The following is a 27248-nucleotide window of genomic DNA, read 5'->3' on the forward strand; positions in this document are numbered from 1 at the left end:
CCATGCAAAGCAGATTCACCAGCCAGCTCAGGCTCTTCACACCATCCCCCTATCATGGCCGTTCGTGGTCTGGGGGTTGGACATTCTGGGTCCTTTCCCCCGGGCAATCGGGGGCTATGAGTACCTCTACGTCGCCATCGACAAGTTCACCAAGTGGCCGGAGGCAGTCCCAGTCATCAAGGTGACCAAGAACACGGCACTCCAGTTTATCCACGGCATCACCAGTCGCTTCGGTGTCCCGAACCGGATCATCACCGACAACGGCACCCAGTTCACGAGTGCCCTGTTCGGGGACTACTGCGAAGACCTCGGCATTAAGCTCTGCTTTGCCTCTGTCGCTCATCCTCGAAGTAACGGGCAAGTCGAGCGCGCCAACGCGGAGATACTGAAGGGCCTCAAAACCCGGACCTATGACGTGCTCGCAAAGCACGGGAAAGGATGGGTGGACGAGCTACCCGCCGTGCTATGGGCTAATCGGACCACGCCAAGCCACGCCACCGGGGAGACTCCATTCTTCTTAGTGTACGGCGCTGAGGCGGTCCTCCCCTCCTAGCTCACTCTAGGCTCCCCTCGGGTGCATGCATATTCTGAGGGTGAGCAAGAGCAGCAAAGGCGCGACAACGTCGACTACCTGGAAGAGCGCCGGCGGCGTGCCGCCGTCCGGGCGGCTCGGTACCAGCAAAGTTTGCAGCGCTACCACCAACGCCACGTCCGGGCACGGTCCTTTGAGGTTGGGGATCTAGTTCTCCGACGCGTCCAGTCGCGCGAAGGAAAGAATAAGTTGTCCCCTATGTGGGAGGGTCCCATCACCGTGATCGGGGTCCCGCGAGAAGGTTCTTTCAGGTTGGCGGCAGAGGATGGGCAACCGCTTCCCAACCCGTGGAACATCGAGCACCTCCGCAGGTTCTACCCGTAGATGGCTATGCTCGCGGCTCAGGTCAACCAGGCCGGGGGTTCCCCCCCCCCCTGCCCAAGTTGATCGGGGGCTACCACTAGCTGGGTAAGTCACACAACCTTGTAAAAATTGTCAATTCAGTGAAAATGTTAATATGTAATCATTTCGCTTTTCTGGATTTCGTATGTTCAATCTGTCTGGTGAGATGCTCGATTGTGCGAGAAAAGTTCGCTCTCTCTTTTTCCCCGCTGATAAAAGAATCCTGATCAGTATGCGCGCGAGCAGCTGCCGCTGGCTTACGTCCGATGTGGTAGGCTGTGGTGTTCGGTGTCATGGCTGATCTTCGGGCACTACCGAGTCCCTGGGTGCTCTGGGTAATCCTATCACTCGAGCCGCTCGAGTAGTCCGGAGCTCAGACCCCAGGGGCGGGCTGTCGGTGCTCGGTCTGGTCCGTCATACCCGGGCGCCACCGAAACATAGGACCTCTGGGTTATGCCTCTGCCTGCTCTTGTCCACCGGTCTGGGTATTCAAGAGGTCTCGGGTCGAAAACGAGGGCAGTTTATAACAAGTACCGCACTAACAGAGCGCAAAAAGCAAAGAAATTCCCTATTCTCTCTCAAGTCACAGGTCGACAATCAAAGCAAAAGCAGCTCGACCGCGAGGGCCTCGATGCCCAGGTCGCTGCTCGGCCCCAAGGGTCCTCGGGTGGTCCTACCGCTTGGGCATGAGTGGTCGAGATCACCCGACCCCGGGCTCCTCGCGTGCCCCTTGACGCTCGGGCGCCCCGGCTGAAGGAACCAAGCCCCCGGGCACCCCAAGCTCGGAGTGCACGTTCCTCCTGGATCGGCCGGTCGAAGGGCCAATGGCTGTCCGGTGAGTGATTAAATCAGATGAATTTGTGTTCAATAATATTTTATTCCCGAGTCATCCTCGGGGGCCCTCGTATTCTAATCTGCCCGATCTGATGATCTCCTCACGCACAAAACCCCACCGTGAGTCTATTTTTTCCTAGAACGACAGAATGGTTCGTAGAAAGGTGTACCATACGTGCGGTAATGTCCGATCAAAGTCATTCGTGGTGGTCGTGGTGTTCGGTCCGCTTTAAAGGGCCCTGAGCACTACCGAGTCCCTGGGTGCCCTGGGTAATCCTATCGCTCGAGCCACTCAAGTAGTCCGGAGCCTAGGCCTCAGGGGCGGGCTGTCGGTGCTCGGTTCGGTCCGTCTTAAGCCCAGGCACCACCGAAAAATGGGGACTCTTGGTCGCATTCCCGCCCGTGCGTGTCTCCGGTCTACTGACTGAGTGGTCGCAGGGTGAAAAAGTGTTCACCGGTTATGGCGTGTTCCGTGCTGGATCGACCTATCTCCTGAGCAAGGAAGTTCGTGTCTTTGTCTCTTGACTTAGCCAATACGGATTCGCGAGGGCTCGGGAGCTGAACACGCCGAGGAAGATAATCGGGATGACTTCGTTCCCGGGGACGGAAAGGTCGAGAACGGTCCGACTGAGCACTCCCCGGGGCTTCAAGGCAAAACATCAGAAGAAACGCTAAATACTCAAGAGCACCGGAGTTGTGAGCCCAAAGAAAAGCTTCCATTATATTCACAAGGGGAATACAAACATTTCTAAGGGATCACTCCCATATTTACATCCAGCCAAGACAAAAAAAAAAGCTACTACAAAAGCCTAATCGGAGGCAGAGTCGGCGTCGGAGTCGTCTTGGCCATCCCCGGGGGCTGGCGGCAGCGGCACTTCCCGCCTGAAGCCGGCCGCCACCTCGGCAGCGGTGCTCCGAACTGCTTCCCAGGCGGCCTCTCCCTCGGCTTCGACCACTCCTTCCCGCGCTGGCTCCAGCGGGAAGTTTGAGTCTCTGCTCCGGTAGCAGGCCAAGCCGCGTCCTTCCCGGGCGGCGAGCTCCTGGACGGCCCAGGGCAACGCCTCGAGGCGCTCGCAGACTTGTTGAAGCCCCAGGACTTGTCGTTCGGGGCCATCGCTCTTCTCGTCCGCGATGAGTCGGCCAAGGCCGGCCCTCTCCACGGCCCGCCGCATCCGCCGGAGTACGTCCTCCAACATCTACTGCAAGTTGACCCGCGAGACAAAGGCAGCCTCAAGCTTCTCCTTCACGACACGAAGCTACTCCTCGAGACCCTGGCCCCCGGCCGCACCTGAAGCACCGACGCCGGATGCGAGGCCGGCGGCCTGCTTCGTCTGCGCCACCAGTTCGGACAAAGCCCGCTCTCGGGTTTGGCGTTCTCCTCCTCCCTAGTGGCGATGGCTGCCGCCGCCGCGGCAGCCTCCCCCTCCCGGTGGGTCAACGAGTCTTCCCGGGCGCCCAGCTCCGCCGTCGTGATCTCGTTGTCGACCTCCCGGATGGAGACGTCCTCCTCCCACCGTCGAACATCTCCGTCAATTCTCTGGAGCTCATCCTTCCAACGTTGGAGGCCGGCGCGCGTCCGATCGGCCTCGCCCTCTCGACGGGTTAGCTCAGCCCGGAGGTCCTCTGCCGCATTCTCACGGCCCGCGACCGCCTCCTCCCGTTCTTGCGCCTGCGCCTCCCTGGCAAGGTCCTCGGCAGCCTGCTGCCGCGACGCCTCAACCAGGCGGGCGGCGCCTTCTCGCTCCCGCGCGGCTTCAGCACGGGCGGTCTTCAAAATCTCCCGCTCCCGCGCGACCTACGCGCGGGTATCCTCCAAAATCTTCTGCTCTCGCGCAGCCGCCGCGCGGGCCTCTTCTCGGGCGTTCGCAAGCTGCGCCCTCTCCAAGTCCAGCCGGGTGCTCTCCGCTTCAAGCTGCCCCTCCTTCGCGTCCACCGCCGCACCCAGCCGCTCGACCGCCACCTGGACGCCCTCGATTGCGGCCACGAAGGGGTCGGCAGGCCGGTCGGGCGCCGGTGGAGCGCTGGTTTCCCCGAGATCCGCCTCCGGGGGGTTCGGGGTCCCCGAGGGTCGCCACACGATCATCCGCCCCAGGCTCGGCACGCCCGGGGTAGGTTCGGCCGGCGCCGGGCGCTCGGGCGACGGCCGAGTTCCTACCTCGGCCGCCGCATCCGCCGGCCCCGGCAGGGCCACTGCTTCCGCCATCGTCCGCCCCGGGCTCTGCGTGCCTGGGGTAGGTTCCACCGGCGCCGAGGGTTCGGGCGACGGCTGCGTCCCCGCCTCAGCCGCCGCTTCCACCATCCTACCCTCCACCGCCGCGTCCGCTGGCTACCCTGCCATCGCCGCATCCGCTGGCTCGGCTCTGCCAGTTGGCTTGGCTCGGGCGCTGACGCCAGCGCCGGCGTTCCTTCGCCCTCGGCGGCGCCCGTGGGTGGCCTGCAGGAGGCAGGCGAAGGTCAAAACCGAAGTTTAGTTCGGGCGGAGAGCGCCCAAGAAAGAGCGAAAAATGAAACTTACGCGGTCGTAGTTCCCCGGTACTGCCATTTGGCCGCCGGGAGCCTGAACTCCGGGCCCGGTGGTGCCGGCCCGGAATCCTCCCGTCTCCTCTTCCGCCGGGGGCTCGGTGGGGCCGCCGCGCGGTCTCCACGCGCCGAGTCAGGCCCTATCCTCACGAGGCGCGGCTCCAAGGCCGGGAACGCCGCCGCCGCCGGTGGCGATGGCGGGGACTCCGACATGGGGATGTAGATTTGGCGGCGCTTCCCCCGGTCTCCCGGCGCCAATGTCGCTGCGCTGACAGCGGTGCCCTCTTCTCCAGTGCGGCGGCTGCTTCCCGCAGCGGCTCTACCGCTGGCTTGCGGCTCGCTGCACGCGGCGCTCGGGCCACCGGCCCGCACCTGGCTGCTCGCGGCCTCCTCGCTGGCCACCTCGTCCAACCTAGGGAGCTCGGGAGCCTCGGGTCTCCGGCTCCTCGGCCGGTCGACGAGCCCCTGGGCGTCGAACTCCGGCAGCTTCGCCAAGATCGCCGCGCGCTCGGGGTTAGCGCAGAGCGCCATCTCCGGCAACGGGAGCACCGCCCGGCTCATGTCCTCCACGTCGGTCACCACTCGGGTCATGCCCCTCAGCTCCACTGGGCCCAGATCCCAGCTTACGCTGATTTGGGTCCGGGTGATATCTTCGGGCCCAGTGTAGAGCCAGCACGGCCGGGCCCTCTCCCGCAGGGGCGCCAGGCGACGGCGCAAGAAGTCCGCCACCACCATCACCGAGGTCAGCCCGGAGTCGCGCAGGAATCTGATGCGCTCGAACACCGGCTTCAACCTCGCATCCTCCGGCGACGGCACCTCCCACGTCGACTTCTGGGGCTCCGCCGCCACTTCCGGTAGAGCGAGACGATCATGGGGATCGACGTCGACGAAGAACCAGTCCCGCCGCCACTCCTCCCATTTGCTGCGCAGTACCTGGGGGATGTACTGCTCCCCCAAGCCATCTCGCAGCCGAAGATTGCAGCACCCCGCGACGTCCGCCGTGGAGTACCCCCTCTTCTTCCCGGCCGGCCGCAGGACGAAGACATATTGGAGAAGCGTCACCGAAGGCGCCACCCCCACGAACATCTCGTAGAGGTGCGCGAACACCGCCAGCACTACGACGGAGTTGGGGCTCAAGTGCACCAGTTGGATGCCGTAGGTGTCGAGGACTTGGAGGAAGAACGTTGAAAACAGCGACACCAGTCCCGCCGCCACGAAAGACGTGAACAAGACAATGCGCCCGAGAATGGTCGTCGCCGGTGGGAAGTTCACCGGCGTCACCACCGAGGCTCCCTGCTGGCCCTCTTGGACCAGCAGCTTCCTGATCTTATCAGCCGCCTCTTCATTCTTCAGACGAGACTCCGGCAGCACGCTGTCCGGAGTCCTGTCACGGCGGCTTCCTCCGGCTCTTGGCATTCTCGATGGGAGGGGAGGTTGTCTGGCGGTGGAGAGGAAGGAGGAGAAGCGCTCTGATCGCCTAAAGGAGTTCTAAGGGCTCCAGAGCACGAAGGAAACAAGAGCAAGATCGCAAGATAGCGTAAAGAGGGGGGCGAATCGATCCCCTCCCCCTTTTTATATCTCAGAGGATTCAAATGTTTCCTGCCAACAGTGCACTCGGTGGGACGGTTTCCTCGGTCGACACAACTGCCAGGTGAATCTCCCGCTGGTCGTGCGGCGTCAGCGGCTGCCAGGCGTATTTTCCTCGATCTGCGCGGCAGCCGCGCATGCCGCCCGTGCCGTTGTCATGCCCTTCGGGAGTTGTGTGGACACGCGTCCGCTTGTCTAAAGGGCGACCTCTTGAAAGCCTGCCATGTGGCGTCCACGCCAGCCTCGGCCTCGTCCGCGACGAAGGGCCCATCCGCAGTCTCCGTGCCATCACCTGCCAATGGGCCTGGGGGCTACTATCGGTGTATCAGGAACCGGGGGTCCCTGAGTCCCAAGGCCAGGCCAGCCGTCCGCCATGTGTCACCATCCCGCGAGATCCCTCCTGCGGGATGAGGAAAATCTAAGTTCCGGGAGAAGGTGCTCGGGGCCACAGTCTCTGGTCCCCGAGCACCCTAGTTCCCCGATGACCCGCAGAGTCCAAGTACCGGGAAGAAAGTGCTCGGGGAGGTGCCCGCTCATCCCCGAGCACCCTAGTCCCCCGACGATCAGAAGAGCTAAGTTCCGGGAGAGAGTGCTCGGGGACCGCGCGCAGCAGTCCCCGAGCGCACGGTTCCCCGAGGGCCAGCGTGAGAATGCTCAGGAGCGAGTGCTCGGGGCTGCGCGTGGTAGCCCCCGGGCTCCCGGTTCCCCGAAGGGTCTGTGCAAAAGTGCTCGGGAGAGAGTGCTCGGGGTTGCTCGTGGCAGCCCCGAGCACTCGGTTTCCCGGAGGATCATGCGCGAATGCTCGGGAGAGAGTCTTCGGGGAGGTAACCAGTACCCCCGAGCACCCGGTACCCCGAAGACAAAGATAGGCATTCCCGAGAGAGAGTGCTCGGGGAGGTGAACGGTACCCCCGAGCACTCGGTTCCCCGGCGACCCAGAGAGGCCCCCAAAGGGCCCACAGATGAGGTGTCCGCCCGTCAGAGGTCCAAAGCCGCATTAAATGAGCGCGCGTGGCCTGACATATCCAACTGCTCCCGCCGTGGCGTCAGTTCCTGCCATGCTTTGGCAGAGGGGCGTGGGGCTATTAATTGCACGGGTCCCGTCCCGTATCATCCGGTGTATCTCAGGATAACATTGCCAGGATCAAGGCGTTCCGCCTGCCGCCCTGCCGTGGCAGAGGAACAAGACAGGGCGTGCAAGCCGGGTGGCTCTGTGGCTGCTCGGTGGGCCCTCTCAACGGCGCCCGTTGCTAGGGTGTCCACAGTGACAAGTGACCGGACGCGCGCCGCGTTTTTCGACCGCCCCAGTCACTTCACCCATAGGAAATGATGACGCCTTTCTCAGTCGTGGCGTCTTGGAACTTGTACCCCTTCCTTCCCGTTCGGGGTATGTCGCGGCCGGCGAGTGCATAAAAGGGTCGGCGCACAGGAAGAAAAAGAGAGAGATCAACAAGCCCAAGCAGTCGACCGTGCCGCAACCAACGAAGAAGAGACCGTAAGCATCGAGCACAGAAGCACCGAGAACAAAAACCGTAGTCCCTGCCCAAGAGCAAGGGGCTTCAAGTTCTCAGTTAGACACAATATTCTTGTAACCAGCTACATCCTTGAGGGATCACCCTCAGGATAGTTATTGCATCCATACAGGAATAGGGTATTACGCCCCCGTGCGGCCCGAACCTGTCTAAAACTCCGGTGCATTTACTTCCCTTTGCACTAGGTCGATCATCCCCCACCACCGGCCGTTGCATTTACTTCCACTTCCAATTATTTCTCCGATGAACTTATTCAGGATCATCCCCCCGGCCGAATCTCTAAAAAGGGGTCTCTCGGGATCCCTGCGACAGGAGTTAATCCTCCGACAGACGCATTGAGGTGCTGCCCTTGCCGGAGGCGGTCCATGGCACCAGCTGCATCCTTATGTACATCATAAATGATATCTGCATGTGGATACGAACAAGAAAAAACAATTACAGTATACGGTTTTGTTCATTGAGTATGGACTACTGACTTCAAAGAAAAACTTACCGCTAATGCAGCGTTCTCGTCCCAATGCACTGGGTATGCCTCCGTTGTCGATGCGATGTGGGGCCGGACACCCTCAGGGGTGTAGGTGACACGTGTGCGTGTACGTGGAACGTACCACCGTAGGTACTCGTTGAAGTTCTGCTCGTTATGGGGATGAGCCTCCTCCACGACATCTTGTAGCGCTTGGGCCCATGTTGCCACGTAAGGGGCCAAGCGCTCTGCCCAGAGGTTGCCAGCCGGTTGCCCTTTGCGTGTGTACCTGCATTTGAACCATGGTAAATGTAAGTCACAGTAAAATGAAGGTTACGAAACTTTAATTTTGCATATGTACTTGTGGACGTGCACGGGGACGGTATGAATGTGGATAAGAGGGAATGCCTGGTGACAGTCAAACTGCTGCATGACGCGGTGTGATGAGTATTCTTCGACGTAGATGTCGAAAACAAGCGACGCCTTCGTGAGCCAGTAATCCTCGTCGCGGGTACACAACGGTGACAAACCCAATCCTGCACACCCTTGCACGGCCAAGATGTTGTAAGGCTCTCATACCACATCGTCCGGATGTAGCCTGTTGAACTGGGTCCGAAAATGCTCGTAAGCACTGCGAGGCTGCTCATGCGTCCAGTGTGGCTGCGTGACAAACATTGTTACAAATCATTAGAGGGAAAAAGCTTGCGAAGGAAAGTGTTATTATAAAATACGTACCCGACGACGGCACCACATCGAGGCCATAGTAGGTGCGTCCTCGTCCGGCTCGTCGTACCATTCCTTGGGGTACGGGGAGTGGTCCACCACCGGCCTGCCTATGGCGAAACGCTCGTATGACCACAGCTGCAGAAGAAGTGGACACCTGGCAAAAGTGGCTAGTGGCTCTTTCTTCGTGCACGCGTCGCAGAGCGCCCGATACATCGCAGCAAGGATAACGGATGCCCAACTGAACTGCGGTACCTCCTTCCCATCAGCATCCGCTATCAACCTGGCGTACGGCATAAGCGTCCTCGCAACCAGGTGGCCTTGGCCACTGGTGAACATAACCCACCCAAACAACCAAAGCAGAAAGGCCACCAAATGCCTGGAGATTGCGTATGCGTTGGCATGGGGGTGTATGTACGCTGGCTGCAAATATGACTGGTGTAAAAAAACGATCATTACTACATACTAGAATATTAAATGATAGGTTGTATTGTACCGAACCTGAAACTGTAGGATCCACTTCTTCGTTGGCCCTCATGCATCGGATAAGAACTCAGGCACGTAGGGGGGTGCGTCTGCCTTCTGCTCCACCAGGCCAAAGCGCTGATGCATGAGGTTGATCCAGTCAACATCCATATTGATGACCCCAACCACAGCTCCCGCGCAAGGTAGGCCTAAGAGGTAGGCTACGTCCTGCAAGGTCGGGGTCATCTCGCTGCACGGGAGATGGAACGTATGTGTCTCCGGCCTCCATCAGTCGACCAGGGCTGCTATCAGTGACCGGTCAAAGAAGAAACGACGCGCCGCTGCCTCGGGGTTCTCCGTCGATCGGGCCTCGACCAACCGGCAAAGCGGTAGGAGTCCCGCCGCTGCCAACCTACAAGTATTGCAGTATATCAATAATATGGAATTACATCAATGATATGGCAATTTAGTATGAAATTATCGAAGTACCTGTGCTTCCATCGCTCGTCTATCGTGGGCAGCTCTCCAGGGCCCCGTGGTCGAAACACTCCTAGCTCCGTCTGATGCTCGGCGGATAAGAAGCTGTGATGCTTCTTATCCACTGCAGGGTCTAGAATCTCGGGGGTCGCAGGGTCCGCCATATCTGCATTTCAAAGACATGTACATTAATGCATTGTTAGATATAGACAGTAACAATATACTTTGAATGCAAATTCACTGTATCACTATATGCAACATTAACACACTGCGACAGTGACCTACAAATGAAGGTTCAAATGGTACAAATCGAGCACAACGCACCATAAATCTCATCTAGACAGCAGGTGCATCACCAGGTGTATTTTTGGGACAATACTTGTACGTGTGACCTGTTTCATTGCACTGACTGCATCGCTTGACCCTAGGGCCAGCCTCGGATTCATCCATATCATTGCGAATCCGACGAGTTTGTCTTCAGATTAATTAACAACAATAAAAAGAAAAAAAAGACTTACCCAAAAATAATCTTCGAATCCGCGGCTCAAATGCAGCAGGGTTTCACCGGGCTCTCTTCTTCCCCTCTCCTCTCCTCTCTTCTCCTCCCTCTTCTCAACTTTTTCTTTTTTCTGAATAAAATGAGATTTTGGGCTAATTTTAGCCCCTTTTATAGAAGAGGCCGGGATGGGGGGAACCGAGCGACGCGAGCGGAAAGCCCCTTACCGCCTCCTGAGAGAGCGGTAAGGACTCCTACCCTCTCCCTCAGGGGGCGGTAAGGGCTTGGCACGGGCGGGCAGGCTGTACCCACCCTCTGAGGGAGCGGTTAGGCCTCCCGCCCTCTCAGGGGCGGTTAGGTGGCCTAACCGCCCTCTCAGAGGGCTGTAGATATCTAGTTTTGTAATTTCTCCTACAGAGAATCTATTTATTTAAATTTTTAATAAAAAAATATAAAAAAAAACTCATCAACTCATTGGGTGTGTCATGGGCTGAAAATTAGACTGGCCCAAGTTGGGTTCGGCCGGGGTATGACAGGTAATCAATTGTTCTAGCCTTTTTAGGCATAGAAATCAATAGTTCTAGCCTTTTGAGGCTCTACATCTGAAAGCTCCGGTCTTGCTCCTCCTCCACGACGGAGGTGAGACTGAGACCATGGGGAAGAAAACGCACAAGGAAGATGGAGCGGAACTCGTCGGGCGATGGAGTAGCCGAGCGCGGAGCTGAAGTCCGGCCCGCGAGCGGTGCCAAGGCCGGCGGGGCGGCGACGGGAACTATTGGGGAGCTCAAGGGAAGCTCCCGTGCACAGGAGGATGAGTTGACTAGAAGGAGAAGCAGGCGGAGGGGCAGACTCAGCGCACCGCACGGAGGGGCGTAGGCGCGCGAGGAGGAAGAAGGAGCTCAGAATAGGAGGGCGGGCGGGTCACGGTCAATGCCGAAGATTCGCGTTCACCATCGGAGTCAGCGAGTACTCTCTTTGCACCGAAAAACCCAAACAAAGACCACGTTGCGAATAACCAAAAACATCATCAGTCTGCAACGCACGCACGCCAAAATCGCCCTCATCACAAACATAAACAGCACCGAGGGATGCAGCAAGCGTCGCTGGACCTGGGGCAGGAGCAGGTGCAGTCGCACGAGCAGCGCGGGCACGGCACGCAGCAGCCGCAGCCCGCGTACACGACGCGGCACCGGCAGCAGCAGCACAGCCGCCTCAGCCCGGCGCAGGAGCAGCTCGGCGGCCTCTTGATCCGGATCGGCGAGCAGCCACCGCAACAGCAGATCCACGAGAGGTAGCTCAGGCACGTCTTTGCCCTGCAGAAACGTTGACTCGGTGATTATTATTCCGCACAACGTCATTGAACTGATGACTATTTAACGTCAACTTCAGGAATTATTAAGCCAATTAATTAGTAACAATGGTTCTGAAAAGTGTCATGTAGATGTTTTATTAGTAGCAATGAGTTGATTGTTCTTCAAATGTGATTTGTGTTTTTTGCACTTACTTTTTCTGTCCTACAAAAGAGGAGACTAGTAAAGTTGCTCTATTTGAACAGACTATACTGAAGAATCAGAAAATGGACAATTTGTTTTCTCATTAAATAGGCATGCAGTTTTATGCCAAGGAACTAAGAAATAATTTGCTGCCTAGTTAAAACAAAATCTCCATACGCAATACAAAATTCAGGATATATATTCATGCACGGATACACTACTACAGAATTACATTTATATGCCGACTCATCACTGTATGTTTCTTACAAGCCGGCAGTGATGAATATCACTGTCAGTTTGTATTATGAACTGGTACTAAAAAGTCATTCGAAAAGAACCGACAGTGAAAATTCACCATCACTACCGTCTCTAGCTACAAGCATCACTGCAAGTTGGTGGCTAGAACCAGCAGTGATAGTCAAGTTTTCACTGCCGGCTCTAACCATGAGCCAACAGTGATACTATCATTGTCGGCTTGTAGTTAGAGCCGGCAGTGATATTAGATGACAGCTTATTATAAAAAATTCATAATTTTTTCATACAAAGTCGGATGAGGATAAACTTTATATCAAAATTGTAGCCCTCGACGAGTTTTACAATTTTGTAGTTGAAAACTTTTCATTTGATATCATTTAGACATCCAAATAGTTATTTGAAGTTTCAGATAAAAGATGTCAAAAGGATTGCATATGCTAATGGTATCACTAGTACTTTTATGGTGAGATGGTAAGGACCTATCGCACGAGTTGAGAGGTTCCGAGTTCTAGTGCTATGAACCTCACACGCACGTATTTCGCGCGAAAAATCTTGTGACTTGCGACGGCGCGGGCATGGGGTTCTTCAGGTGAAATTTTTTTTTTAACTTTTTCAGCCACAAAAAGATCGATTCGGCACCCGACTATCACTGCCGCTAAAGCCTACTATCACTGCTGACTGAAGCCCACAGTCGGCAGTGATAACTGATAGTGATAATCAGGACTATCACTGCCCGTTGCCCACTGCTGACTCCGAAACTAGTAGTAAAACCCCTTTATGAACCGACAGTGAAGGAGTTTTTTTAAGTAGTGATAGTCCTGAACATATTGAGAATCATAGCTCAGAATTAAGTATAGTTCAGAATCGTTTGGTTGATCGTACCCACTTAAGTTTGAGTCTCGGACTCAGCACGCGTGCTCACCTTTCTCCCAGGATTAAATTCTCAGTAGAAATAGTTTATGCAAATGTGAATACGTTCGGTGATCAAAATATATACCGGCGTTGTAGGCCTTCAATCCGGTTTGGATGTGTACTAGACACACCCATGTAGGTATATGTGTTCGTGTGCGTGGTATGTGTGAATCTATCCGACTTGTACTTAGAAAAATGAATGTTAACACACTAGAGGTGAGTTTTTCCATTCTGTGTTGATTAATCTTTCTCATGTGTCCTTTCGGGAATAATTAACAAGAAAGAACATAATTATGAGTCGAAAGAACCAAAAACATTAAGAATTGGGAATAAAGAAAGTACCGGAACTTCTTCAAAAACTGGTGAGGTTGATCATTACTTCGTTTCTCTGACCGACTGCTTTTAAAGAGAGAGTAAGAAAATGTGTGCCATTTATGTGAAGTTAAAGACAAATTCTCAACCTGAAAATTCATACATCGTTATGAATGGATCGGGATTTGTTCCCACGAATTCATCAATCCTGCAAAGAGGCAATCAACATAATCATCTTTCTCCACGTTCTCAACAACAGCCGCGATTCAGGTGTGCTTTGCATGCACTGGAAACTTGAATTAACCAATTATCTTTGGATAATTTGAATGAAACTAATAGGAAACAAATTCAAAGCACAATAACCCAAAGCGTGCTACTCAAAACATGAGGTTTACATGTTAATGCAGTTTCACGATACTGGCAATTTCTTTTTGAGGAATTGATACAGGCAAACTTACTAACATAATTCTAAGTAGTGTGTGTCTTCTGCACATCCCTGCGAAAAGCTGGTTTGCGCTGAGTTTTTTAGTAGTTTGCCTCTAACATGCTGATTTACATGCATACTTGAACGGAGAATATGATTTGAAGTCTCAACAGAAAATTCACTAATTTTTCAGTTATTCTTGTAAAATGACAAGTATCTGGGCGTCCTTGACAGTACTCAAGTTTTCCTAACAGCACCACATAATTAGTCAAGAATAAGAAATTGCAATATTTCTGCAGCTTACTCATTGCCCAAAAACAAACAACCGCATCTTACTCTTTGCAGCATCTGGAGGCAGCGTGGGCCCCTTCAATGGAACTTATTTCACCCTACAAGGAAATTGTTTTCTTGAGTTAAATTTTGTGTTTTAGGATTATAATATTTTATTGGTAACAGTATTATTATACAGTAAGGAAAAGCCATGTGTTCAGCCTGTCAACTTTTCAGGTGTGTCTGGGATATTTTTAACACACAACACACCCAAAAAGTTAAGTACTGCAGAGAATCAGAGGGTTTCCCAATATTTTAACGAGGTACTGCAATCTTACAACCACACTCCAACATTGGCATGAACATTTTTGTTCCAAAACAGCATAATACATTAAACAAATAACGAGGATGCATATCATGCATATCAAGAAATTCATAGTTTGAATTAAAAGAGCGGGAGCAGATTAACATTTTCATGACTTTGTTGCTCCAAGATCAATAGATAGCATATATGTGATCGGTAAGTCTGTGTTTTTTGTTATATATATCATTATCAGAACATCAATTTGCATTGAAATGAGTTTGTCAACCACATTATAGACTGGCCCATGCCTGCAAGGTTTTTCTTCTGGCACTAAAGAGTATATTCATTAATAAAAAAATCAAGAATATATATTTTATTGCTAGCTCTTAGTGAACAGGTTGGACAGGATGAATGGCTAAAATCTGGAGCAGTCCCAGTACCATCAGTCCATCACAAGCAGCTCTATGCTTAGTATGTGCCTACATACAAATTTGGAAGTTCATGAGCTGGATGGACCCTTTTTGAAAGGCAAGGAGCAAATGGCTAGTCGGCGCAGTACGATAATCGCGGCTTATTAAGCGCATGTCATTATCATCGTAAAGCACCACTCCAATACAGATAGTGTAAGAATTTACAGAATGGCTAATAAGTTCTAGCCACATGCATGCTGATATTTAGATGGCCTACCGGTCAAAGTCAAGGTCAAAATCAAGGAGAGGCGTACATGATTAGTCAAACCGAGCTTAATTAGTAACTTATTAACCATGTATGCCATATGATATAAAAAATGAAGGTGAAATAATCAAGGCGTGGACCTTCCATCATCATCGCGTAGATCTTAGACCCCTAAACCCTATAACACAACCCCTTCACATCACAATAGTTCACTTCTCTGAGAGAGAGAGAGAGAGAGAGAGAGGCCTCCAGCTCCAGCAGGATAGGATGGAGTTCGAAATGGTAGGCAAAAGGAATAAAAGGGCAGAGTTATCCTAGCTTGACACGCGCGCAAATCCATGGTACGATCCGCACGTGCCCAGAGGAAGCCAAGCGATTAAACTGATTAACTACGAGCGATCCAGTTAACGGTCTTATGATCACTCGTCCTAACTAAGCATTTCAGTTCTTGCTAGATCTCACATGCAATTAATTTGGTTGACCCACACACATTTTGTTAACATCTCTTTTACTACTACTACTTTTTTCTTTCTAGTGCAGTGGAGAACGGTATATATATATATATATATATATATATATATATTGGGGGAGGAGAAAAAATAAATGGTGTGAATGTGTGCAAGAATTGAAGTGGGTGATGTACACAGTTGATGCAGTAGTACCTCGAGGAAGCCGATCTCCCGGTGGAGCGCGTCGACGGCGAGCTGCAGGCGGTGGCGGCCGCAGGGGTCGGGCGAGGCCGGCGGCGACTTGGGCCTCGGCGCCGCCGCCGCCATTGCCATCTTTAGTACTATTGGACGGCCGGCCGATCGACGAGCTGATCAGCCAGCTGGCACTGCCGCCGCCGCCGCAGCAGCAAAGTTAAACGGGCTTCGAATTAAGCCGGAGCTAGCTGGATGGGGAGCAAGCTTGGCGAGTGATGAATGAAGTGGAAGGAAGGAGTGATGGAGCAGCTGCTGGCGCTAGCTCGGTGGATTAAATGGTGGTGGAGTGAGCTGCAGAGCACATGGAGGTGGAGGGAGAGAGGGAGTGGATGCTGGCGGGTTGCCGTTTCGGGCGGTAGCGATGGAGGGGAGAGACAGCGCGAGGCCTTCTTTTCTCGGAAACTACGCGACAGAAAGCGAGGTCTTGGGACACCTTCAAAAGTTATAGCTATATATATAGCAGCTAACTCTTATTATTATAATATATATATGATATATAAGAAGAGAAATAGATGAATAGAAATGAATCTCATACAAAATGAATTTTATTGGTGAGATGAGAATTTTATAGAGTTAGTTTTTAAAGGAGAAAAAATACTATCTTTCTTTGTAGTATCTCCGGTTGTGTTTACTTATCATCAGCTTTTACTATAGCAATTTTAATCTTGTATTTTTTCTTCGAAAAATTTATAAATACTTTAAATTATATAATACTAATAAAATATATTTCACGATGAATCCAATGATATGAAAGTTTTAGTTATCTTATAAGCTTTTCTAGGAAAATATAAAGTCAAAATTGCTACAGTAAAAATTGATAAAAAGATAAATAAAAATAGAGATGGTGAAAAAATAGCTCTAAGCATAAGAATAAAAAATTAGGAATAGAAATTTTTTAAGAAAGCTAGAGAAACCGGACATAACAACTATCTCTTATTGGGAGAGATGCCCTAATGGCAGAGGAGAGAGAGGATGGGGCTTGAAAGACTGTCGGGGCCGGATCTGGAGAGAGACGGACGGACAGGCCAGGCGGCGTGCAGTCAGTGGGGGCCGGGGCGTATGTGTATACTGTTACTCCCGCCACTCGCTGCTGTCACGCTGGGCAGCGTGCTACATGTGCTGCTAGCTAGCGTCATCAAGCTGGCCAGTCTTGCTTCACAGAAATAATGAGATCACAAATTTTATGTTTTTATGCTGACAATCTCGGGTAACAGATGGCTAAAAAATTAGGAATTTTTGATTTTGTCATCCAATACTCCAAGATCCACCCGCTATCTCTGACCCTCAAATACTATACCAAGCGTTTGGTGAGTGTGGTAATGAAATACGTTTATTGCATATTCTCGATTAAATAAGGTTTTGCCGACAGTTCTGTGTGTGAGCAAAATTGACCAATAGGTTCCTACATGATCAGCGTTCAGTCCAGTTAATAGAAGGAAAAATACTATCTTTATTTTTTTTACCTGTCATCAATAATTTATTATAGCAATCTTTCGTATTATTAGATTTATTGTAGAATATATTTTATTGATATTGTATACTTTTAAATATTTATAAAATTTATTAAAAAAACGTACGATTAAAATTATTATAATAAATTATTGATGATAAGTAAATGAAAATATAGGTAGCAAAAACCGTGAACGTAAAGGACGTCGTTTGAACAGAACGAGAAGGCAGGTTTTGTTTGATCGAAGAGTGCGTACGTGGAAAGGGAACGGGGGAGTTATACGTACGGATGGGCTTTGCATTTGCACAGACTTGTACTTTCTTCTTCTTCTTTTCTGCGTATATAGTGCATGCGCATATGTCGGCCATTATGCTCCGTCACTCGACTCGGTGCCCCCTGCCCGCCGTACAACCTCAACTTCTCAACATGTCGGCCGGGTCAAGGAGAGGACTCACGTTAAGGCTAGAGATGTATAAGATATCGGATAATCTTTTATTTATATATATATATATTAGACTCAAATAATAATTTGAGTTTAATAAATAGAACATTTGAGTTTCTAACTTAATAAGTAGAACATCTTATTATTTTTATTTTGATTACGTTGAGGCTAGTTTAAGTATCTCCTTTAGGTTGGAACAATGCTAACTCTTAAACTTATTGAAGAGAGATATTAAGAGTATATTTTTTAAAATTTATATATATCTCATCGTTTATAATTGTTTTTATAGCTCACAGATAAGAGATATTAAGATGGGATTACTCGTACTAGAAGAACTAAGTACATACTAGCTCTTATAGTATGAGCAGATCCTATATCAACATCTCTTTGTAAAATATATAAAATTGCAAACAATAAGATTTATATAAATTTTAAAAAATATACTCTCTTACCTACAAGCTAACGATATCTCTGCTTATTAAAGACACCCCTAGGCCATCTTCAGGAGGAGAGGTTTTCAGTGCTATAGGAATCTGAAAAATACTGTTACGTTGGAATTTTGCCTCCAACAGCTAAAGTACCAAGGTAAACAGTGTTGCGGAGTGAGAATGAGCTACTTCAAATATATTGGTACCCTACAGCATCCGCATCATTATTCATATAGTATGCACGTGGGCTTGAGAGAAAAAATAAAGTGATGTAAGGTGAGAAATAAAATAACTATTGAAGATAAAAAATAAAAAATACTATAATAATATTATATAAGATAAATTTTTAAAGTGTCTATTAAAAATAATCTTAGCCAATCTGAGTTAGCTGTGGCCGAGAAGCTAGCTGTTGCCCCTCGCCGCTGTATTGTCAAGATGACGGAACTCGCCTCGAATCGAATCTACAGCAAAGGCGCGAGGATGATGGTACTGCACGTACTGTACCGTCGTCTGTGAGATAAGAGCTACACGATAAAATGGGCCAACATGTATGCCATACGTGTCGACACATGTGTACGTAGGAGGAGCATCGACTCATCTAGGCTTCGATTTTTTTTAATGGTTTTATCAGTTGAAGAATTAGAGTTAGGGTCGGTTTGTTTGGATTTTTGTTTTGGGTTTTTTTAAAATGTTATGTTTTTAGTTGTTTTAAAAGCTATTTTTTAATTTTAGTTGTTGGGTTTTATAATAATATTTTGTTTTCTCAACATACTACTTCTCAGAAAAAACTACTCTCATCTAGCTTCTTAGCTTCTAATTTATTTTTTCAGAAATAGACTTTTAGCTTCTTCAAAAATCATTCTTCAGTAAATCTGTTTGTTTAAGCTTCTGGTTTCTGAGCTTCTGACAGAAACAGAAGCTCAGAAACAAACAAACCCTTATAAGAACGGCGAACTGATATGACAGAGGTTCTTCATCTTCTTCGTAAGTTGTCTTCTTGTAAAAAAAACTTTATTCCGTAATTTAAATGGGAAACTGTCTATGACGATAGTATCACAAATATATATATTGTTGTTCCAATCCCTAGGTGATATGAATCAGTTGCAAATCAATACTTATATATTAAAGCTCTAAGAATTGGATTGATTTTAGGATCCAAGTACTGTAGCTATTGTTTATGGCACTGTAGATACTATTTATGTGGGTCCTACATATATACATATGTATATAATTGAGTACCCTTTAAATTCAAAGCGCAAAAGTTGTATGCATAAATGTGAATGTGGGAGAGCCGCAGTGCTCGATGCAGCCTTCTACGGTCAACATCACACCTACTGCCTTGTTGTCCATTTCTTCTGGCATTGGCATGTCGCATCCCAAGCCCAGCAACATGCATGCTACTAGTACACACTAACATACGTACCCTATACATTGTCACAACCCACGAAAGATTTCTGACTGCCCTGTTACATTATCTGAAATCATAGTATATTGAAGAAAATATCCATATTTAATTAGGTGTGTCCACTCCGACGCCTCGTCACACCGTCGATCCGTTGGTCCCACCGTCTCCCTATGCATCCCTCTTAAGCATGACTCCCGATGAATCCACCTAAACCCAAATCCACCATCCCTAACCTCGCTGTCACATATTTTTCTTCTATGACACACATGTTCACACAGTTGACTGAAAAATCGCGACCTGAACTCTAGGTGATGCGGTGAAATAGATATACTGATCAATATATGTTGATATACCACCGATAAATCTACCTTGCAAGGATCCAAATTAAGGGAATACATTATCGAATATTTGGTCCAGTGTTTGACTCATAGATTTTTGCAGCTAGAAGATCCTTATGATCTCTGCTGCATTTCAGATTTGGGCCTAGATAATTGGACGCTGCCCATCACAGTCTAACTGTGCTGCAAAAGATTCAAGTGGGCACCTGCACCGCACCACTGCTCCCCGTTGTCCCACTCTGTCTAAAAAGGCTCCCCTGCCCTACTGTGCCTTCCCCTCTCTAGCATCCACTGCACTGCAACAACAAAAACAAGACAAGTGCGACTGTGCAATCACACATCATGGCCTGTACTTTGCCTTCGCTTTGGAATATCTCACCGTAAGAAAAGATGAAGTAAAGAAACGGAGGCCAAGCCAATAGCAACGCAAAGAAACGAGGAATTACAGCGGGTGCAGTCCTGAACCCCTGAACAAACCTGAACCCTTGAACAAACCTGAACCCCTGAACGAAAAGTCAGAGAAGAGTGCTCACCACATCCACATTTTACACCTTCATGTTACACACACCCGTACACAGCATTGTTAAGTACACCACCCTACACTTTCCCTTCTCCGGGCATATGCCACTCCCAAAGCTCCCCGCTTTGGGCTGGGGCACGCCTTCTGACACTTTTCTTTGGAGACCTAGCTTTATTGTTATTGCGCCTTCCATAACCATTGCCATTGCTCTTGCCCTTCTCTCTTTGGCCATCTCTTCTCCTTGCCTTCTCCTCCTTCGCGTCCTCCTGTGCTGTCACAAACAACACCGGCTCACCAGGCACATCGTCTGTGACGTTGAGGAGGGGCTCTAGCTCTTCCACAACTTTTGACATGTCCGGTCTACTCTTTGGGCTGCCGCTTAGGCACTGGTATGCCACCAATGCCGCCTTTTGTGCCGCGATGGTGGAGTACTTGCCTTCTAAGGCTGGATCCATGACCCGAGCCAGCTTTTGCGGGTCCTTGAGCCACGGCCGCATGTGCTCCACAAGGTTCTTCTCCCTGTTAGGCCTGCTCTTGTCCACTGCCCGCCTTCCGGACAGGATTTCTAGGAGAACGACGCCGAAACTGTAGACATCGCTCTTTGCGGTGAGGTGACCTACAAATTGAAATTTAAATGGTTGATGAAGTTAGAGGTGCGAAAAAAGATTTTTTTTAAAGATTTTGAAGAAATTTTTTTACAGTATTTTAGCTTTTCCTTGAGGGAATGCAATATTTTATCTGGGGACAGAGAGAGAGGGGATGTAAGCACCTGTGAGGATGTACTCTGGCGCGGCATAGCCGTGTGTGCCCATGACACGAGTCGAGACATGGGTGTCGTCGCCTTCCGGGCCGTCTTTGGCGAGGCCGAAGTCCGAGAGCTTCGCCTTGTAGTCCTGGAGATTGAATTCATGCGTTATATTAGCATAGACTCGATCGATGTGTATCTTCCTCAAATTGGGCTGCTTTGAGTTCAGTATGGCCCATTTTTATCTACGAAATCAGTTTCAGCCCACCATGCCCCAGCTCCTAACTCCGAAATTTTACTGGACTGCAGCCGAATAATGCACTATGCCTTTTTATTTTTAAGAATTGTAGCACCCCGAGTCTGAACACTTTTGAAACTTTAGAACGAACGAAGTCTAATCATTTCCACAATTTGATCAAGCTTAGAAAGCAGGGCTTTAAATAACGGTAGCAGGTATGTTATTCTTCCTTGTTTTTTTCCTTACTTTCCTTCCGTTTCTTTCGGAAGAAAAAACAGTATGGAAGGAGATGAAAAGTACTATTCAAATTTGCAATGCCATCGAAAACGACACTGATTTTCCCAGCCCTCCCACGAGTCGTCATGGGGCAGTTGATAGAGGTGGAAATAGATTAGATATACGAATCGAATAGTCTATTTTTATATTACTATTTATATTTTAATACGAGTATAAATCCGAATATTCTCGAACGTGAATATAAATTGGATTATTTAAACATGAATCCGCATCCGAATACATACTAGATTAAATTGTATGTGAATATCCTATAGCTTTAATGACAAATTGTAAAATAATAAATTTATTTGATACGAGCATGATAGCAATTTAACATAAGAAACTTCATTTTTAGTGGATTGATCCTCTACCTTAAGACAAAAAGCCACTTTTAATACAATATTTTGACTTTAGATGATTTTAGACCAATAGATAGGAGATGAAAGGGCCAAATTTATCGCTGCAGTATAAGTGTACAATGACAAATAATGAAATATTAGATAGGATTGAAAGAATTTAGTAAGAGGACAAGATAAAATAATAGAACTTCATGTTACTCATATTTATATTTCATATAAGTATTTCTATATATTCAGATACAGATATTATTCATATCTATATTCATTTCTAAGAAAACAAATTTGGATATATCCATATTCATATCTGTGAAACAAATTCAGATATATCCATATTTGTATCCGTTTATCAATCGAATATGAATTTTTCTTACTATATTTATGTTTAACCAAATACGAATATTAGATAATACGGATATTTGCTATCTATTGTCCACCCTAGCAGTTGAAAAGTCAATTACAACCATGCAACTTGAAATTAAGGCTCCTTTTTGATCGATCAGCTGAGATTCCTGAAGAAATGCACTGCTAGCTAGTGTCGTATATATATATATTTTCTTTCTGAAGAAATTCTCTAAAGAAAGCATAGGGCCTGAGATTAAAAAAAGGTACGTTACCGGGTCGAGCAGGATGTTGGATGTCTTGAAGTCGCGGTAGATGACGGGCTTCTCGGCGTCGTGAAGGAAGGCGAGGCCCTCGGCCGCGCCCACCGCGATGTTCAGCCGCGTCGACCACGACAGAACGGGCGGGAACTCTGCATGCACGCACGCGCAAACCCATCACAAATTAAGCACAGTAATAAACCGCAGCGCAGTGTGTATTATCGTACTCCATCTATCTATCGATCGATTCATCTCTGGCATCATCATTCTAGCAGCGGAATGCATGCCCAAACTGAAACAAAAACCGCTTCTTCTTTAAAATATCAAGAACGATCTCTGCATTCTCAATTGTCAACGTGCTGGCGCATGCGAGCTTCATGTGACTATTGAAAATGGATCAATCCTGCGTATGCACTAATAATGGCAGTATTATTAATTTCTGTATAAAACTAGGTAGGTAGCTAGCTAGCTGTAGAAAACCTACTTTGAAAAACTGCAGACGCTCCGCCCACAGGAACGCAAAAAGCTTGTGTAGAATGGATTAGTTCTTTCTACAACGAACGGAAGAACGAAGGAGCCAATAAATAAAGTCAAACATGCTCATTTGAAGACTGGTCAACTACCTTTTGGTCCCTTTCTAAATTTATTTCATCGTTTACTAATCCTCGATATCAAGTCAGGGCTAGCTAGCTGGAGCACATACGTAGATGGTCGATCGATGAAAGCTATAGGTAGGCAGCTAGCAAGAACGAACTCGTTGACAAGGTAAAAATACTAATACTAGTAAGCTGTATAGCCGTAGTGCAGTACAACCAGCTAAGGTGAGGTCCAACCCAGTTAGGTGATGCATACGTACAGTCATACATGGCTCCAAGCTAGTTTGTCAGACGATGATGTCATCCATTCTGCTGATGCCGTATATATATATATATATATATATATATATATATAGAGAGAGAGAGAGAGAGAGAGAGAGAGAGAGAGAGAGAGAGAGAGAGAGAGAGAGAATATGAATGAATGAATGAATGAGATTTGCTAGTTCTCAAGGCCATAAATCGCGAAGCTCTCAGTCACATTAAGAACTACTAGTAAATCTTTACTGGTGCTCGATGAACTGCTAGCTAGCTACCTAGTGAAAGTAGTGTAATATCTCAGATATAATTGGTGATGCTAGTTACTCACTCTTGAAGAGATGGTTCTCCAGGCTGCCTTTGGGCATGTACTCGTAGACCAGCAGCCGGTGCTCCTCCTCGCTGCAGTAGCCCACTAGCTTCACCAGGTTGGGGTGCCGCAGCTGCCCGAGGAAGATGACCTCCGACAGCCACTCCTTGTGCCCCTGCGTGCCCTCGGGGTCCCACAGCTTCACGGCGATCTGCTGCGCCCGCAGCCCCGGCTTGGCGCCCTCCGCGACGGCGCCCTTGTACACGGGCCCGAACCCGCCCTCGCCTAGAAAGTTGCTGTCCATGAACCCCTGCGTCGCCGCCTTGAGCTCCCCCACGGTGAACACGTGCAGGTTCGAACCCACCAGCGACACCGACAGGTCCTGGTCCGACGCCGTGCTCATCACATCCGTCAGAGACAGACGCTGCTGCAGCCCTGCCGCCGGAGACGAACCGGCACCGCCGCCTCCTCTGTCCCCGACTTGCTTCGTCCTCGGGCCGGGACGGACCTTCCCGCTCCCTGCCGCGCCGCCGCCGCCGAGGCAGCCGCCGAAGAGGATCCTCCACATGGACCGCTGCTGCTTCTTGGACGACCTCGTCATGATCGCAGCACCATGCAAAGCCCGACCACGCACGCCTGCGCCGCAAATCCGTCGATCGATCGATCCGTTGAACAAGCAGGCTAGTAACAACCAGGCTCCGCTCTCAACGTAACGTAACTCCGATCGATGGTTCGCCGGTGTTGGACCGAGTCGAGTCTGGGTGGAGCTCGCTCTGCTGGGGAGTCAGCGAGGTTGCTAGTATTTGTAGAGGGAGGAGGTGTGGAGGGATGACCTACCAAGCACGCCGGATATATGGACGCCTTCCGATCCTCTTGTGCTTCCACCGGTAGCACGGGATGACGGGAACGGACGGCCGCGTAGAGGCGTTCCATTTCCACTCCATCCGATGACATGTCGCTTCGCTGACCGTTGACTTGACAACCCAAAACACGCATTCATTTCTTCTGTTTCTCCTTTTCTTTTTCTTTTTCTTCCTATTGGCTCATAAAGCACGAGCAGTAGTTTGTGCTGGTTTTAGTCTCGACGTTTTAACGGAACTGTTGAAAATGCATGCTCCCTCGTCCCTCCTACTCCTATGCTGACTATGCCCTTGTTCTCCAAAAGATGTTACTAATTCCACATTTCCACTTGGTTAACTTTCTCTTGCTACGAAATTGAATGCAGTGCAGAAATTAGTTGAATCTTTAATTCGATGTTTAGGAGAGCCTTGTTTTGGATCCATCTGGCTACAATGGAGTCCTGGATTATTGATGTCACCTCACTGTCCGCCTCCTCCATCTGCCGGCCTGCCTTCCAAACACTTCTATGTTCGGCAGGCATGTAAAACCACCCAAAAACATTAAAACCTTAAAACCCCAGTAGCTAACATTACTACAGAACCGGTCATAAGTAGAGCTCTATCAGTGTTAGTTTTTAATCTCTCTCGCACGAAACATAAGTGAGGCGCTAAAAACTGGCACTGAAAAGGACTATCAGTGCCGGTTCTAGGTACGAACCGGCATTGATAGTCTTTTTTCAGTACCAGTTCCATCTACAAATGGCACTGATGCATCCTCAAACCCGAAATTGGAATCCAATTGGATTTTGGCTCGAGCTCCCGTCCTCAGACCTGAAAATTGGAATCCAACATGATTTTGGCTTGAGCTCCCGTCCGTCTCTCTCTCTCCCTTATCTCTTCGTGCCGTCTCTCTCACTCCCTTATCTACTCACCTCAGCTTCTCTCGCTCTCTGCTGCCTTCGATTGCTCTCTGCTGCCTTCTCCCCCCACCGCCAGCCCTGCTCCTCTCACAAGCCGGCGTGTGCAAGGCTCAGCTGGAGGTCCTGCCCCAGCGCATCCTCCGACTCGGGGACGGTCGGCTCAGCCATCACCATCCCGAGCCCACGGTGAAGGGCGCCAGCGTGTATGAGAACACGACCGGCGAGGCGGTGAGACGCTCAAGAAGGTGAGAGAAGAGCGGAGTGGATTGGATCCTCGCTCTGTTCGATTCGATTCTTGCAGGCAGTGAATGCGTGTCTTTTGAATCTGTCTGCAGGTGGATCGGTGCATGGCGCGGCTGTAGGAGCCTCCGGTGCGGTGCCAAGTTCACCTTCGGTGTCAGCCTCAGCCCGCGCAGCACACGCGGGTACCTCTGCACTAGCCTCCGATGCAAGCAGGAGTTGGTCGAGCAAGTGTTCGATAAAGCTCCCCATCCGATTCTTTCCGATTCAATCCACATTCCTGGCTCACGCATGCGAATTCTCCCTCTATCTTGCCGATGCAGGATGAGGAGCAGCACATCGGTGCAGAAGAGATCCCCCAACGGCAAGTTCGGCGACGAGGGCTCGCAGTGGAGCTGGATGTCACTGCCGACGATGCGAGATCTTGTAGTGATTTATGTGCACATTCTTGTGTTGTTGTACTGAATTTGATTGTGAGATGTGTTGTATGGATTAGATAAGTCATTTTGATTGTAAGATGTATTCGTATGGATGAGATAAATCGATTTGATCATGCTGCAACGGTAACGACAGAAGCACCGCGACGACAGGAGCGGAGCCAGCTCTCTTGAGCAGGCTTGTTTTTTTTTTTTTTTTTGCTCCTAGAACAACACCAGTTTCGGTTGGAGCTGAGAATCGACAGTGAAAAAAAATTTTAGTGTCGGTTCCAGACTCAGCACTGATATCAGTGCCGATTAAAAAACCGATATTAATAATATTTTGAACCGGCACTGATATACCTTTCTATAGTAATGTAAACTCCAGTGTGGAAGCCATCGCCTGAATATTAGGAGGCGTGTACTTAACTATGCTAGCTAGGAAATTTACCTCATTTGGTCAATGCCTAGAAAGAAAAGGGAGAAACTGGGATTGGAGTGGTATACCAACAAGGAAGTTGAAGCCTCAACAAAAATACCAGTCATTTTTAAGTCCGCGCGTGTTACGAATCAATCACAAACGATAATGTTTATTACCGAATTAATCTCAACTTACATAGATCAGTAATTTTTCAATTACGTTGGCCCTTTATAAAAAGAGCCTTTGTGGCCTAATAGTCTGAACCTTTTTAGTTGCACTACAAGATAATGAAGCATCGAGAGGATCATATCAAATCATCCTAGGAGAAAATAGTTCAATCTAGGCGTCGACTTTCCCATCTCATAGATGCAACATGAGCTGGACAGCCGAAATGGAGGCCCATGTCATCTCCATCACCCGAGAGAGAGAGAGAGAGAGAGAGAGAGAGAGAGAGAGAGAGAGAGAGAGATATTCAGATGTGCCAGCCATCAAGGTTGTTAAAGAACATAACCTTTCCTTGATCCCTGGCCTGTTCTCTTCTCTTTGTACTGGTGAAACAACGAGACGCTCGTGGTGCCTGCATTGCCACAAACACGTAGCCAATTTGAGGTGGGTTAAAAATGGGCAGCGAAAACGACAGGTTACCGTTTCTTGTGCACAGCCCCCCAAAAGGAGATGAAGTAGGTTTCTAGAAATCGCTTACGAACAAGAACAAGCCAGCAGGGCTTTGATTTTGCTAGAAAACGATCTCGTTCTCGTGCAAGCATGCCCACGTGAAGGTTTACTTAGTTCCTTTCCCCATCTCTCCCTTCGTTTCAATTAATGAGGAGAAGATTATGCTGGAGTTAGGCTTGAAATCTAGAGTTGTCCAAAACGATCACAAAGACTCCAAACAGATCTTGTTGGGCCGTCGCTGCTTTAACAGCTTTGCACATCATAAGATGTAGCGAATCTCACTTAATGAATACGTTCACATAACACTAGCTAGTTTCTTTAGATGCAATATACACCAGTTGGTTCCGTTGCTCATAGATGCTAGCTTCTACTGTGCATTTTCGGTCCAGTATGTCAG

At 49.3% G+C, this 27248-nt stretch overlaps 2 protein-coding genes across 3 annotated transcripts; both read right to left on the reverse strand.

Moving 5' to 3' along the window:
- Positions 1-11040: 11040 nt before the first annotated feature.
- LOC133911101 (guanine nucleotide-binding protein subunit gamma 3-like) lies at positions 11041-15719 on the reverse strand. The gene is made up of 5 exons (XM_062353316.1): positions 15338-15719; positions 13763-13815; positions 13166-13210; positions 13033-13086; positions 11041-11343 (listed from the first exon to the last, which is right to left on the reverse strand). The coding sequence occupies exons 1-5, from the start codon at positions 15455-15457 to the stop codon at positions 11094-11096; spliced, it is 522 nt and encodes a 173-aa protein (XP_062209300.1). The 5' UTR covers positions 15458-15719; the 3' UTR covers positions 11041-11093.
- Positions 15720-19454: 3735 nt separating this feature from the next.
- Positions 19455-24168, reverse strand: LOC133912667 (serine/threonine-protein kinase RIPK-like). 2 transcript variants are annotated; one of them, XR_009908844.1, is made up of 5 exons: positions 23362-24168; positions 22195-22331; positions 20732-20855; positions 19938-20578; positions 19455-19901 (listed from the first exon to the last, which is right to left on the reverse strand). XR_009908844.1 is itself a non-coding variant. In XM_062355518.1 (4 exons), the coding sequence occupies exons 1-4, from the start codon at positions 23939-23941 to the stop codon at positions 20040-20042; spliced, it is 1380 nt and encodes a 459-aa protein (XP_062211502.1). In that variant the 5' UTR covers positions 23942-24168; the 3' UTR covers positions 19455-20039. The 2 variants fall into 2 exon arrangements, 1 of the variants encoding a protein (XP_062211502.1); XM_062355518.1 differs by having other exon boundaries at positions 19455-20578.
- Between the last annotated feature and the right edge of the window lie 3080 nt (positions 24169-27248).

Source organism: Phragmites australis, chromosome 3 (genome assembly GCF_958298935.1).
Source record: "Phragmites australis chromosome 3, lpPhrAust1.1, whole genome shotgun sequence".
NCBI classification, from domain to species: Eukaryota; Viridiplantae; Streptophyta; class Magnoliopsida; order Poales; family Poaceae; genus Phragmites; species Phragmites australis.